General features: G+C 49.1%; 1 protein-coding gene across 1 annotated transcript in view; it reads right to left on the bottom strand.

The window, feature by feature from the left end:
- The window catches only part of Snx31 (sorting nexin 31), a 47,832-nt gene extending 42,326 nt beyond the window's left edge, over positions 1-5,506 (bottom strand). Inside the window, exons 1-2 of the mRNA XM_059247348.1 lie at positions 5,377-5,506; positions 5,172-5,246 (exon numbers count right to left, since the gene is read on the bottom strand). Coding sequence (XP_059103331.1) covers positions 5,172-5,246; positions 5,377-5,442 — 141 coding nt within the window. The 5' untranslated portion in view covers positions 5,443-5,506. The remainder of the gene's footprint in view (positions 1-5,171; positions 5,247-5,376) is intronic.
- Between the last annotated feature and the right edge of the window lie 8,161 nt (positions 5,507-13,667).

Genomic DNA, 13,667 nt, shown 5'->3' with positions numbered 1-13,667 from the left:
TGGGTGAAGTAGTTAATCCTCATGCTGCTGTACGGCACACAGACTCAAGCAATGAAGCCAACGAGTGGCAGGCAGTTGGATTTCTCACTGCTGTAGTTTGTTGACGGGTAAGAGCAGGCGGCTGGAATACCTGTGTGGATGTTTCACTGTGAGCTCCTGATTACTGGAATAAACATACAGACGGTGCTGTGACTAGGTGTGAAACGTCCCTCACCGATGCTGGTGTTTGAGGACTTGGTCCCCAGCTGGTGGTATTGTGTGTGTGTGTGTGTGTGTGTGTGTGTGTGTGTGTGTGTGTGGTTATAGAACATCTGGGATACGGAGTCTAACCAGCAGCAGCAGGTCACCAGGAATGGGCACTTGGGGCTCAGGTCTGTGATCGCTCCTATAACAAGCCTCTGCTGTAGCTCCCATCCCCACGAATGCTGCCCCGCCATGATAGATTGTGTCCTTTGAAACTGTGAACCGAACAAGCCCTTCCTCACCGAAGTCGCTTCTGACAGTTCTTCCATCACAGCAACGAGAAGAGTGACTAAGACAAATGGGCACTCCTAGAAACCCGCAGAGCTCAGCCTGGGCTACTGCGCACGGCACCCACTTCCCAGCTCTGTAGATGAAGGCCTAGATGAGACAAAGTAGGAGCGGTGTGCACACGGACACCCAGATCTTGATGTCAAAAACCATTCCTCAGTGAACGCCACCACAGAGCCATGGAGAAATCACCCTTTCTAAGACAGCCTGGAGCAGCCTGGAGCACCCGAAAGTATGGAAGTGTTCAATGGTGAGTGTAAGAGACGCAGCAGCCATTGAAGACTCCTGAGGCCGAAGCGCAGACAACCTGATCAATAAAACAAAGAGCATCGATACCTAACCCAAAGCATAAATACCCATCACCCACGGTGCTCTAACTTAGTTACCGAATAAATGAATAGGAGAGAACAAGCCAGTCTCTTGTGAATTCCAGATAATTTATGAGAACAGGGAACATGAATCTCCATTTCTGAAGCGGGGGGTTGTGCACAGTGATGTAAAGTACTCTACTCTACAGAATTGGGGTGTGTGGGGGGCACTTTGCTGTGGGAAAACCGGATGGACGCCTCCTCAGCCAGGAGATGGGCAACATCAACCGTGAGAGGCTGTGCTCATGGTAGACATCTGAGACAATGTAGGTAGAATGTGCTTTACCACGGGGGCCTTCAGTCTCAAAACCTACAGCTCACTCTTCATCATGTAAAACATGGACAGCCACAGAAGAGCTGACCAGTCCCCTTGAAGTTGTCAGGATCATGAAAAAGGTGGAGAGTCTGAGAGGATTGCCCTCATCAGAGAGCCAAAAGAGACTCGGCCATGAAATGGAGTGCTGGAACCCGAACAGAAATTGGGTCTTAGACAAGGGCTGATCAGATCTGCATAAGCTGTGGGTGAGTTAGTAATGGTGCATCCTTGCTGACTGGGTCATTATAACAACTGTGCACACTAGAGGTGTCTAAGACAGAGGACACCAGGCTGGGGAGGTGTCCAGAGCACTGTTCATCCGGGGACCTGGGTTTGATTCTGAACGCCTACACGGTGGCTCACAACTGTCTGTAACTCCATCTCCAGAGGATCTCACTGATGCTCTTCTGAACTCTGAGGGTACAGCACATTCAGAAATAACTTAAACTCGCACAAAGCACATACATGCAGGCAAAACACCCAGACACATTTAAAACTTTTTAAATATTTTGAAGAATAGAGGAAACTGGATGCCTGGTGTGGGGGAACTCTGTGCTTTTTTATAAATAAAACTATTGCTACAAAAATTAAGCTTATAGGAAAAAAAAAACAGGAACCCTGATGTTCTGGATTCTCTTCAGAAAATGAGAAGATCTGAAAGTGACGGGGTCACATTCTCAGGCAATCTTCTTTGAGGGGCAGCATAGTAGCTCCCACCCTGCCTCTTGCCTGCCTAACCCCTGCAGACCCAGCTGTTGTGGGTCCTGGTATCAAACATTCTCACGGCAATTATGTTTCCTCTAAAGCCAAGGAAATGCTGCTGCCATGCCCAGGAGTCAAAGGGCCCAGCAGCAATGCCACCAGCCAGGGCTGCTCCACCAGCCAGGGCACTCTGGTCCTCCATCTCTGCTCACCTCCTTCAACGGAAGCAGAAATGTGTTTTCTTTGCATGCAATCTTTTCTTGGTTAGCTAACAGCTGATTAAGTGAGGCCAAAAAGGGAATTGTCTTCTTAGATATGTGTCCATAAATGTTGCAGACATTCCCTAATTGGCTCTAGTTACAGTATCCTTGAGACAACAGGACTGCCTGAATCACCCACCTGCTGGACTGAATCTAGGGGAGCCCTGCCCCGAGGCCATGAAGTGGGAAAAGTCAACAGGGTTGAGAATCTATGGCCTGTCACAGAAGAATTCCTCCTAGCAGGTTTTACAGCCAGGACTGGTTCTTCAAGAAACCTCTGGCCTTTTGTATCGAATGCAGTCTAAAGTGGGGGTGGGGGGTGGGGAGGGTGGGAGGATGGGGGACGGATGCACAAGAAATATAACACTATATGAACAGCAAGCGCTCTGGAGTTGAGCTCAGTCTCCATCCAAACCTCCATGAAGGGCCTCAGAAGGGAGCCCAGCTCTCCCGCTGTCGACAGGCCCTGTGCCTCTGTCTGAGTTTTTCTGTTTGTTTTGTTGCTGTTGTTGTTTGTTTCCTAGACTGGCCTTGAACTCAATGTGTGGCTGAAGACAATCTTGAACTGATCCTCCTGCCTCAGCTTCCCAAGTGCAGGATCACAGGCATGTGCTACCATGTCTGGTTCACTAAATACCTGGAATCAAACCCAGGGCTTCAAATGTGCTGGGCAAGCATTCTACCAACGGAACCACATCCTCAGCCTGGTGTGTGTATGTGTGTGTGTGTGTGTGTGTGTGTGTGTGTGTGTGTGTCTGTCTGTCTGTCTATGAATGTGAGTGTGTGTGTCTGTGTATGTGTGTATGTGTACTGCATGTGTGTGAGTGTGTATGTGTGACTGTGTATGTGTACTGCATGTGTGAGTGTGTGTCTGTGTGTGAGTGTGTGTATGTGTACTGCATGTGTGTGAGTGTGTATGTGTAACTGTGTGTATGTGTGAGTGTATGTATGTGTGTATGTATGCCTGTGTACTGCATGTGTGTACGTGTGTGTATGTATGTGAGTATGTGTGTATGTGTACTGCATGTGAGTGTGTGAGTGTGTATGTATACTGAGTGTGTGTGCAAGTGTGTGTGTGTGTGTGTGTGTGTCTTCCCCATGACTGGCATCAAAAAGTTGAAGGCCTTCCCAGATCTTTCTCTGCTAGTTTTTATTTTTACTCTTTTTTTTTTAATGGATATGAAGTGGCTTCAAAATCTTTAAAAACCATTTTTATCCATTTATTCAATTGTGGGGGAGGAGCACGTGTGAGGTCAGAGGTCAAGTTGCAGGAGTTGGTGCTCTTCGTCCACCATGTGAGTCCGTGGGATTGAACTCAGGTCAACAGGCTTTGCAGCGGGTGCTGCTGCATCTGACCGAATACAAAGCACCACGAAAAAGGAAGGCTTCGTACGTGTATGTGGGGTTATAGATTCCTTTCCAGTTTATTTCCTTAAGAGTCTGTATGAAGCTTTTATTGTTTGTTCATTATGTTAAATAAAGGTTATAACTTCAGCAACATGATTTTTGGCTGTAAGAATTGAATTTAGCTAGGCATAGTGGTGCATACCTTTAATCCCAGCACTTAGGAGGCAGAGGCTGGCAGGTCCCTCAACCTGGTCTACAGAGTGAGTTCCAGGATAGCCAGAGTTACAGAGAGAGAGAGAGAGAGAGGGAGGGAGAGAGAGAAAGAGAGAGAATTGAATTTATATCCCACATATCCGACACCTGTAAGATCAAGAAGGCGTTCCTGTCCAGGTGATGTGGCCATGAGTTCTTGTCGGCCGGGGTACATGGACAGCTAGTCTGGGAAAGAGAAGGGCGTGTCTCTGAGGTGAGGCATGACCTGTGCTCTCTGACATGGTCAGCTGCAGCCCTGTCCCCCAGTGACACTCCCTCCGTGGCTGGCAGCCTACCCTCCGCTGATGAACCCTGTTAATGTCTGCTGTGTGAACGCTCTGGCAAGTTCTCTGTGCCTATAGAGAAATACAACCAGTTCGACTGATGCCTCTGTCCTCTCTCCTGAACTGTTCTCCCCAAATCTAGAGAAGTCTGCGAAGGCAATGTCAGCTTGCAGGCCCGGGTCTGCACAGGGGGCATCAGCAGGAGGGTTAGGGTGCTCCTCTCTACCACGGTTAGGGCGATCCTCCCTGCCATGAGCTGGCCTACCTGGCTCCTTCCACTTTCTAAGGTAATCTGATTTTCCTACCCACACCACCCCTTTTTCCTTTGGGGCTAAGACAAGTCTGACTGTCTTGAATTCTCTATCCCCCTGCCTCAGTCTCTACCTGTTCTCAGCTCCGGCTCCTGTCAGCCACTGTCACATCCTCTGCTTCAGCTCCTGGACCACCTGGAACCAGTCCCTTCTCAAGCCCCTCCCCCCCCACTCCTCCCAGAAGTCCTCCTGGATTGCATGAGATTTTTGAGTCTTGCAACTTTCTGCTTAGGTGCTACAACCCAGTCTGCCCTGAGCATGGCCCTTTAGCTGATGAGTCTCGGGTTGGCTGGCACAGGGGCTTGGAGAGGTGGGTCTGATGAGTCAGCGTTGGAAACAGAGACTGACTACACTTGACACCACTCTGGGGCTGTGAGCACAGGGAGCCAGAGGAAGGAGGTGACTCCTGCAGCTATCAGTATGGTCCTGTTCCTGTTTTAAGCTGATGTTGCAGATGTTGGTATAGGAGATTGCTCTGGGTTTTTTTTTTGTTTTTGTTTTTTTTTTTTTTTGGTTTTTCGAGACAAGGTTTCTCTGTGTAGCTTTGCGCCTTTCCTGGGACTCACTTGGTAGTCCAGGCTGGCCTCGAACTCACAGAGATCCTCTTGGCTCTGCCTCCTGAGTGCTGGGATTAAAGGCGTGCGCCACCACCGCCCAGCTGCTCTGGGTTTTAAAGAGTGCCTGTGGTTCACAAATTAGGGGGCTGGCTACATGCCCCCTCCCCCGCTACACACACAGACCATTGTTTTTCTGAGTCACACAGCCCAAGACCTTGGGCACGCTTTCCCCACGAGGCTCACCTGGTCGTTCCAGCGGTGCAGCTGGCTGTAGCGTACCTTGCAGAAGAGGAACCCGTCCAGGTACACGGAGTACAGCTGAAAGCACAGACACCCGCCCGGGTTATCCAAGGCAAGGATGGTGATGCGGGGTGGGGGTGGGGGTGAGGGAGGTGCGCAGGGTCACCGAGCCCTTCCCCACTCAGCCGGCCCCGGGCCCCAGACCCACCACGTAGCGGCCCCCCAGCGAGTCTGGCCGCTGCTGGGACACCGGGATGCAGAAATGCATCTTCATGGCTCTGGCGATGACCAGGGACAGCGTGGCGAACTGTTGCCCTAGAGTCTGGGCTGCGTCCCGAGCTCCGGCTCTTGGTGGAGGTCCGCGGGTGGGCGGGGTCCGGCGCCTGGCCCCGCCCCGGCCCCGGCCCGGCCCCGCCCCCTCCGCTGTCCCAGGTGCCAGGCGGGACTGGAGATGCAGTCAGGGTAGAGGGACCTTGAGGAGCGCCAGAGCCCCTGGGGCCAGGGTCACCCTGGAGGCCAGAGGCCAGACTTTTAAAGACTTTTAAGGAGGGGAGGGAGAGCGTCGAAATCCTCTTCAGAGGGCTTCTTGAACCCACCAAGTGAAGAACCGTGGTTCTAGCCCGTGAACGTTCTCTACAGTCGCCAGAAAGTCATGCCCCACCTGCACCCCACCCCGCCCCAAATCACCGGAACCAGGCAGCTTGCCTGGAAAAACAGCTTCACCGAGGGGCCACTTTAGGGCCCGGGTCTAGTGTCTGTGACTAACGGAATGTGTACTTCCAGCTGGGCGGACGCGGTGGCATTCAGATCTGCCTCATACCGGAACTGCTGGCGTTTCCACGGGGGTGCTTCGACGATTTGAGAGCTTCGCATCACCCCAGCACTGGTCACAGTAAACTGTGGATTAAGATTAGAAAGGGAAAAAGGGGGGCAGGTCTTGGAAGTATCCTATGACCATCACAATTGTACTAGGCTCGGGGGTTTTTGTTTTTATCTTGTTTTGGCTTTTGTCTTTATCTTGTTAAAATGTATCACGGTATGCCATGTGGTATGTAGCACTGCTTTGGTGTTTTGTTTTGCTTTTTACGTCTTCTGTTTACCTTAATGTATTAGGAACATGGAAAACATGGAGGTGAGCTGGGTCTCTCTTACTGGGAGGAGCCCTGATCTTTAGATGCTTCTCCCTGCAGCTGGAGTCATATAAACCTTTCTTCCTAGGGTCTTTCAGTGGACTCTCATTTTCTCCTTGTTTGTATTGGTTAATGTTAACTATGAATGTGGTTATTATTGATTGTCAACTTGACGGGATCTGGAACCACCTAGGAGCCAAACCTCTGGGTACATCTGTGAGGGGTGGGCTGTCAATAGGTTGGCTTAGCTGAGCTCAGAAGATGGAACCGCCATGGACTTCGCGGCACCATTCTGGGGTCTGGAGGGTACAAAAAGAGGAGTCAGCTTCGCACCAGCGTTATCAGTCCCTCACTGCCTCCCGATTGCAGAATTTGCAAGTGATCAAGTAGGGAGATGAAGCAGGGGTCTGATGCGCCAGCCCTGAGGGGTCCTCTTCAAGGACCACATTTGGAAAGCGGGAGAGACGGCTCAGTGTAAGGGCACTGGCTGCTCTTGTAGAGGACCTGGGTTTGATTCCCAGCACCCACACGGCAGCTCACAACTGTCTGTAACTCCAGTTCTAGGGGATCCGACACTTTCTTCTGGCTTCCTTGGGCACCAGACATACATGCAGTCAAAACACCATATACAGAAAATAACAAAATAATTTTTTTAAATTGGCACTCTTTGATTCTTTTAAAATTGCACTTATTTATTTGTGTGTGCATTCATTAGAATGTGTCGGGGTCGCAGGACAACTTGCAGAAGTCTGATTTTTCCTTCCACCCTGTGAGTCCCAGACTCACGTCACCAGGTTCCTCCTGCCTCCCTCAGCACAAGCAACCGCTCATCTGCTGTCACCATGGATTAGTTTACTGTTTTGGATATAAGTGGAACCCTGTGTGTGCTGTGTGGCCTAGGTCTCTTGGCACAGCAGTTATTCAGATTCTTCTAGGCTGTATGCAGAGTTTATACCTCTTTTTTTTTCCCTTAGTGATGTTCCATTTCACAGTTTGCCTCCTTTTTCATTGCTGAATAGTATTCTACTGGGTATCTAAGCCATGATGTGTTTATCTAGACCTACTGATAAGCTCACTTTCGTTGTGCATGATTTGGGGCTTATGATTAATATTTTACAACTATTGCTTTAGGCTAAACACTTCCTACAACTTTATGGAAGGACACTATTCAGTTTGTGATGGGATTAATTCCCATCTGTGTTATATAAATCTGTGTTAAGTTGGGAACACGGTAAGTGGTTAATGCATTTGGAGTGTGTCCCCAGCTTAGAGAGACAGTATGTGGTAGAGTGTCATGATCCAACAGCTAACCGCAAGCTCCTACTCCCCATAGACACATGGGAGGGCTGGACCATGTATTGACAGCCACTTGTGATGGTCAGTGTTAGTTATTGTCAAGGTCACAGAATCTAAAATCACCCGGGGGACGGGCCTCTGAGCATGCCTGTGGGGTGTTATCTTGACTGTATGAACTGAGTTGGGGAGACCTGCCTACGCTGGGTGTTACCATTCCCTAGAAAATGTAGGAAGCAAGCGGAGCACTAGCGTGCATCATTCTCTGCTTCCTAATTACGGATATTCGTAATGAGCGGCCTCACGACCCTGCTGCCCTGACTCCTCCACCGTGACAACTGGCCCGGCTCCTTTAAGTCACTTTCCTGGAAGTATTTTTATCACAGCAAATGGTGTGGGGACCTAAAACTAAAACACTAAGAAATGACCAAAAAGAAACTTTATCGCAGTGTGTGTCTACTGAATGTATACTGCTTTTACACCATTGTAAACTTTGAAGGTTAGGTCAAACTATTGTAAGCACCTGCACACTGGTCTTTGCCACTCAGCCAAGCCCATGCCTGGAGGTGGGTGCTCTTCTGCCCCCTTCTGCGGAGCAGCTGAGGCACTGTGTCGTTCAGGAACCTGACGGGACTGACAGCTGTTAAGGGGCAGAGGCAAGGCTCAAACCCTGAGAGGAGGATGGGGGAACCAAACTAGTTCACTTCACAAGGTGTGCAGGGGCAGGCGGGACGGGGGTGGGGACGCCGTGCTGGGGTGGTGGGGTGGTGGTGGGGTCTGCCACTCCCACACTCCACCTGCCATCTTTCTGTCTCTGACTCTCCAAATGTCTAGCTCCACTCCACAGCATCCAGCCACTGACAATGTTTCTGGTGTGAGTTTGATTTCTGTCCCAACAACAGACGATCAGAACATAATCGGCCTAATTTTAAAAATTAATAATAAATGAATAAAAATAATAAACGACATTTTTGGCCTTTGAAAGGAAATTAGTGAAAATCAGGAACATGTGATTTCCAGTGAATAGCATCTGAGTTTGAGGGTTAGAAGGCAGAGACAGACCTCCCTCCACAGTGCTTTTGCAGAAGGCCCTCCTTGCTTCAGAGGTCACTGCCTCTGGCTCCTCTTCCTGGGTTGGGAGGATGAGCTACAGTATCCTGGGAAGCAGTAGGAGCAGCCCTCCCTCTCTGTGGACTCCCCAACAGTTAGGGGTTCCCATGAAGAAGATGGGGACAAGGGACCAGCATCTTCAGCCATGCCAGGGTGCCCTGTAAAGGAGGGTGAGCCTGCGTGTCCCACCTGCTGAGTCTGTGCTACTGTTCAGCCAGGGCATTTTGGGTCTTGGTTAAATAGACACGAACTGGGTACAACTGGACTTTCTGCATCTTCAGGCAAGGAGTGGTCGGGCAAGGTGAAGGGTGGCTGCCGGGTGAGGGGCAGGGAAGGCGGCCTGGCCTTCGGCCAAGAAGGGAGGAATTGTATGTGTAGCAGGTATCTACTGTGTGTCTGGACTCTGGCCTGGGCTGTGGGGCCCATGGTAGACCTGCCAGACACTGTCCCAGCATCTAGTCTTACAAGGAAGCCAGAGCAGGCGTGTCTAGGGACAGGAAGTGTCACCAGAGCCAGGGACCTTTAACTCAAAAGTTGAAGTGTGAGCCAAGCTTAGCTGACAAAGAGGAGTGTGGACGGTAAGAGGAAACAGAGACAAGGCTCGAGGTTGAGCCAGGCTGAACCTGGCCTCATGGGGCATGCCTGTCATCCTAGCACTAAGAAGGCTGAGGCAGGAGCCTTACCTCCAGTTCCTGGCCAGACTGGGTGCATAGTGAAACCCTGTCTCAAAAATAAACGAGAAAACTGAGACACTGTGTAAGTTGCTGACCTGAGTTTCATTTTAAAAGTCACTAGACAGAGACAGGAACATCAAGAGGCAAGGTCGTTCTCAGATACACACAAGTTCAAGGCCAGCCTGAACCGGAAGAGATTCTATCTCAAAACAAAAACAAAAATTGTTCAGTGAATTAGAGCAAAATTTCCAACAATTTCTGTAATGGCTGAAAACATATTTCTGCCATATGTTTCTCTTAACTGATATTCTCATTGTGGACAATCAAAATCCAAAAAATGATGATAACCTACATCTTGCTGTTGCAAATACTGAGCCAAGATTTAATTCTTTATGAAAAATAAGTACATGCATCTTATTAGTATACAACTTTACTTTCATCTTTAATAATAGAAAACTGTATGTATATTAAAAAATTATTTCAAAATACGTTTTTTTATTATTATCAGCAAATGTCTGGTTTGTGTAACTGCTTTATCTGTGTACTCAGGGGTTCCTAAAACCTTCAGAAGAAAGGATATCGAGGGAGGAGAACATTAAGCCCCAAACTGGATGACCTCTAAAATGCCCCTCCCCCACTCATCTATCATTTTGTGCCTAGGAAGAAGTTCTGATTATAAAAATAAGGGTGCTAATCCCCTTGGCAGTACCCTGGCTGTCTCTCCAAATCTCACAAGACAGCAGAAGAAAGGGGAACTTAGGAGGAAATACTTACATTTACCTGATTTAGACTCTGCTAAGCTTGAGCCTACTCTAACTGGTATGTTTTCATTGTCTCATATGTAAAGAGCAAAAGAATTAAATAATGTACCCAAAGATACAAAAACCATGAGGGTCAAAGCCTAGATTCAAATATGAAACACTGCATTTGCTTTGTGTCTTGACCTTTGGTGAAAGCCAACTTCCCCAGCCCAGCCTAGTGAAGGTGACTGCAGGGATGGATGAGAAGAGAGTCATCAGAATACCCCAGGAGTGAGGCTAAAGACCCACTGAAGACAGAAACAGGACGGGACACATGCCCAGTGATGTGGGTCTTCCAGCACTGAGGTCGGGTGCACCACTGGAGAAGGGCTAAGTCAGGGAGTGAGAGTTCTGAAACCCTCAGTATGTCTGCAGACCAGCTTTCCCTGGCTCAGCTGGCTCAGCAGAGCCACTTCCCCCTCCCGCCCCACCCACTTCCCTGCTGTTTGCATCAGCAAACAGTCCCAGCGGAGGTTTTGGTCACTGGGGCCCTGGTCTGAAATTCCTGGGCAGGAGAATCTGGTCCACTCTTGATCCTATCAGCAACGTCCAGGAAGTATGGCCATAGAACACGCGTGCTAGGGTGTGTGGGCAGTCTCTGACCTACCAGAGCAAAATAACTGGTGTTCATGTCCTTCTATCCTGGGTTACTGAATTTAAAGATAAATCAATACTAATAATTGTCAGATAAAATTCATAGGAGGTCACTGTTTGCACCAAGCTGCTGCTTTGGCCCAACTGGCAAAACCAAGATGGAGTCACTCACACTGGTTCCACTGCGCCATGCAACACCTGGGCTGCTTATGTAAACTTCTGTAAAATGGGACGAGAGAGAGAGAGAGAGAGAGAGAGAGAGAGAGAGAGAGAGAGAGAGAGAGAGAGATCCAAACAAACAAGCTTAGAGCACCGCTGCTCTAATCTTTTTAAGAAAAGCAACATGAAAGCAACTGATTTGCATGTGCTCATATACATGCTCACACACACAAACAGGCACACAAACAGGTACACAAATGCATACACACACACACACACACACACACACACACACACACCAGTACGCATGAGTGCACATATAAGCACACACATGCAGACTCAAGCACATGTCCACTCAAACAGGAACACATGCATACACAAGCACATTTATACAAAAACATGAATACCTGCATGCACTCAGGTACATGCAAACAAGTATACACATACACATAGACTCACACACATTGCAGACATGCATAGATGCACACACACATACTCAAATATACACATGAACTCTTGCATGCATTCACAAACACAGACATGCATACACCCACACATGCACATTCACATACACCCATGCATATCCATATGTGCACATACATGCACACATGAGCACACAGCACACACACAAGTTAGAAGCCCAAGTCTTTGGAAAGTGCTAAGGAAACATTCTCTGCCACCTTCTTGAGCATTTACAGAACACCCTGAGCAGAGCAAAAAGTGCACAGGAAGGCCACGGTCCACGGAAAAGAGAAGTGAGGAAGCCACAGCCACAGAGCTTCCTGCTGAAGAATCCCAGCTCTGTGGATCAGGTTCAAGGGAGACTCCAGTGAGCAGGCTTTGCAGCAAGCTCCTGGGCTGAGCGCTGCATCCTCCCTTGGAAACCCCAGCAAAGCACTCTTGCATGTCAGAATGGCCCTAGAGAAAACTGTGCCCTTGACAGATCCGAGCACAGGCCTGCACTGTTCTTCTCAGTCAGTGGGCCGTGGACGGTCCTCCTGGGCTGCAGACTCTGTCTTCTATGAAAACAAAGCCTGGGAAGCTCTCTCAGTGGATTCTGCATAAACCTGGGTGGGGAATAACTGCACCTAGAATACTGAGATGCTAATTTACTCTTGGGGGCAAAGCATGGTTAATAATTTCTCTTTATTCACTAACATTTGGAGAGCATATTTCATGACCTGACCCAGCACTTCATGCTACACAGCTTGAGGGGGTCTGGGGGGAGACTGGCATCCACACCCAGGAGCTGGGGAGAGGGGGCTCTGCCTGTGGCTTCCACCCAGTGCCGCCCACCCTGCCTCCTCTTCATGGATGTGGAGCACCTGCCTCAGGACCTTGTTGCGATGTTCTCTGACTCCTGGGCATTTGACCCGTCCTTCCGACCCTTCATCCCATCATCCTCTTTCTTTCTTTTTTTTTTTTTTTTAAATTTATTTATTTATTATGTATACAGTGTTCTGTTTGCTTGTATCCCTGCAGGCCAGAAGAGGGCGCCAGATCTCATTACGGATGGTCGTGAGCCACCATGTGGTTGCTGGGAATTGAACTCAGGACCTCTGGAAGAGCAGCCAGTGCTCTTAACCTCTGAGCCATCTCTCCAGCCCCCCCATCATCCTCTTTCATTCCCACCGCTCCAGTCTCCTAACCGGATGCGTCTTCCTTCAAAAGTCTTACCCATAAAGCTGGAGAAAACGAGATAATATCTCTATCTGATACTAAAATAATAGCTACTGGGGTTAAGGCAAAGATGGCTACTTCTTAGTCAATATTTTCTAGTTTTCTGAAATTGCCTGGAGGATTTTATACACATTAGTTCTTTTTTTCTTTTTGTGAGACAGTCTCCTTATGTAGCTCTGGTTGGCCCACAGGTGATCTGCAGACCAGGCTGCCTTAAGTCCTGGAGTTGAGGAGATGACGGTTCAGTGGTTAGGAGCACTTTTTCTTGCTGAAGACCCTGGTTCAGTTCCCAGCACCCACTTGGCGGCTCGCAACTGTCTGTGGCTCCAATTCCAGGAGTCCATTCTGTCCCACTTCTGATCTCCCTCTGAGATCATGTGGTGCATACACAAACATACGTGCAAGCAAAACACCCATATACATAAACATAAAATCAATAAATCTTAAAAACAAAACCAAAAGCTCTTGCCAATGCACCTGCCTCTACCTTATGAGCAATGAGATTGTAAGGACACTTCGCCACACTTGGCTGCACACAGTAATTCCTAATGCTCCCGTCACTTTATGAGCTGGCACTGTACTTGCTACTACCATCTAATTTCTCAGAAGCAGCTTTATTTTTAGAGCAGTGGTGGGTTCCAGGAAAGCATGTGCAGGACAGAGCTCCCACTGCACCCTCCCCACTGTGCACCGCGAGGACTTCTGCTGTGAACAGCGACCCTCCTGCCATTAACTTGCAAAGTTCACACGTCAGGCAGGGTCGATTCTGTTGTACATTTGTTCTCCTCATTTTGCAGATGAGGAAACAGGGCAGGAGGGGTTAAGTGATTTGTTTGCTACCACACGGTGCTGTACCTGGGACCCCCGTTGGCTGGAGTGTGGCCTCTGACCAATGCCACACTGTCACTGTCTTTGGTGCACTTGTCTGTCTGTTGTCCACACTTGAATGTAAGCCCCAAGGGGACAGAGATCTCTGTGACCCGCTGTGGCACCCAGAGCCTGGGGAGCCACTGCCACCAAGTTGGTCCTCCACAATGCTGGTGGGAATGGTGGTGATGG

Source organism: Peromyscus eremicus, chromosome 20 (assembly GCF_949786415.1).
Source record: "Peromyscus eremicus chromosome 20, PerEre_H2_v1, whole genome shotgun sequence".
NCBI lineage: Eukaryota > Metazoa > Chordata > Mammalia > Rodentia > Cricetidae > Peromyscus > Peromyscus eremicus.
This window is presented reverse-complemented; position numbering and strand designations above follow the sequence as displayed.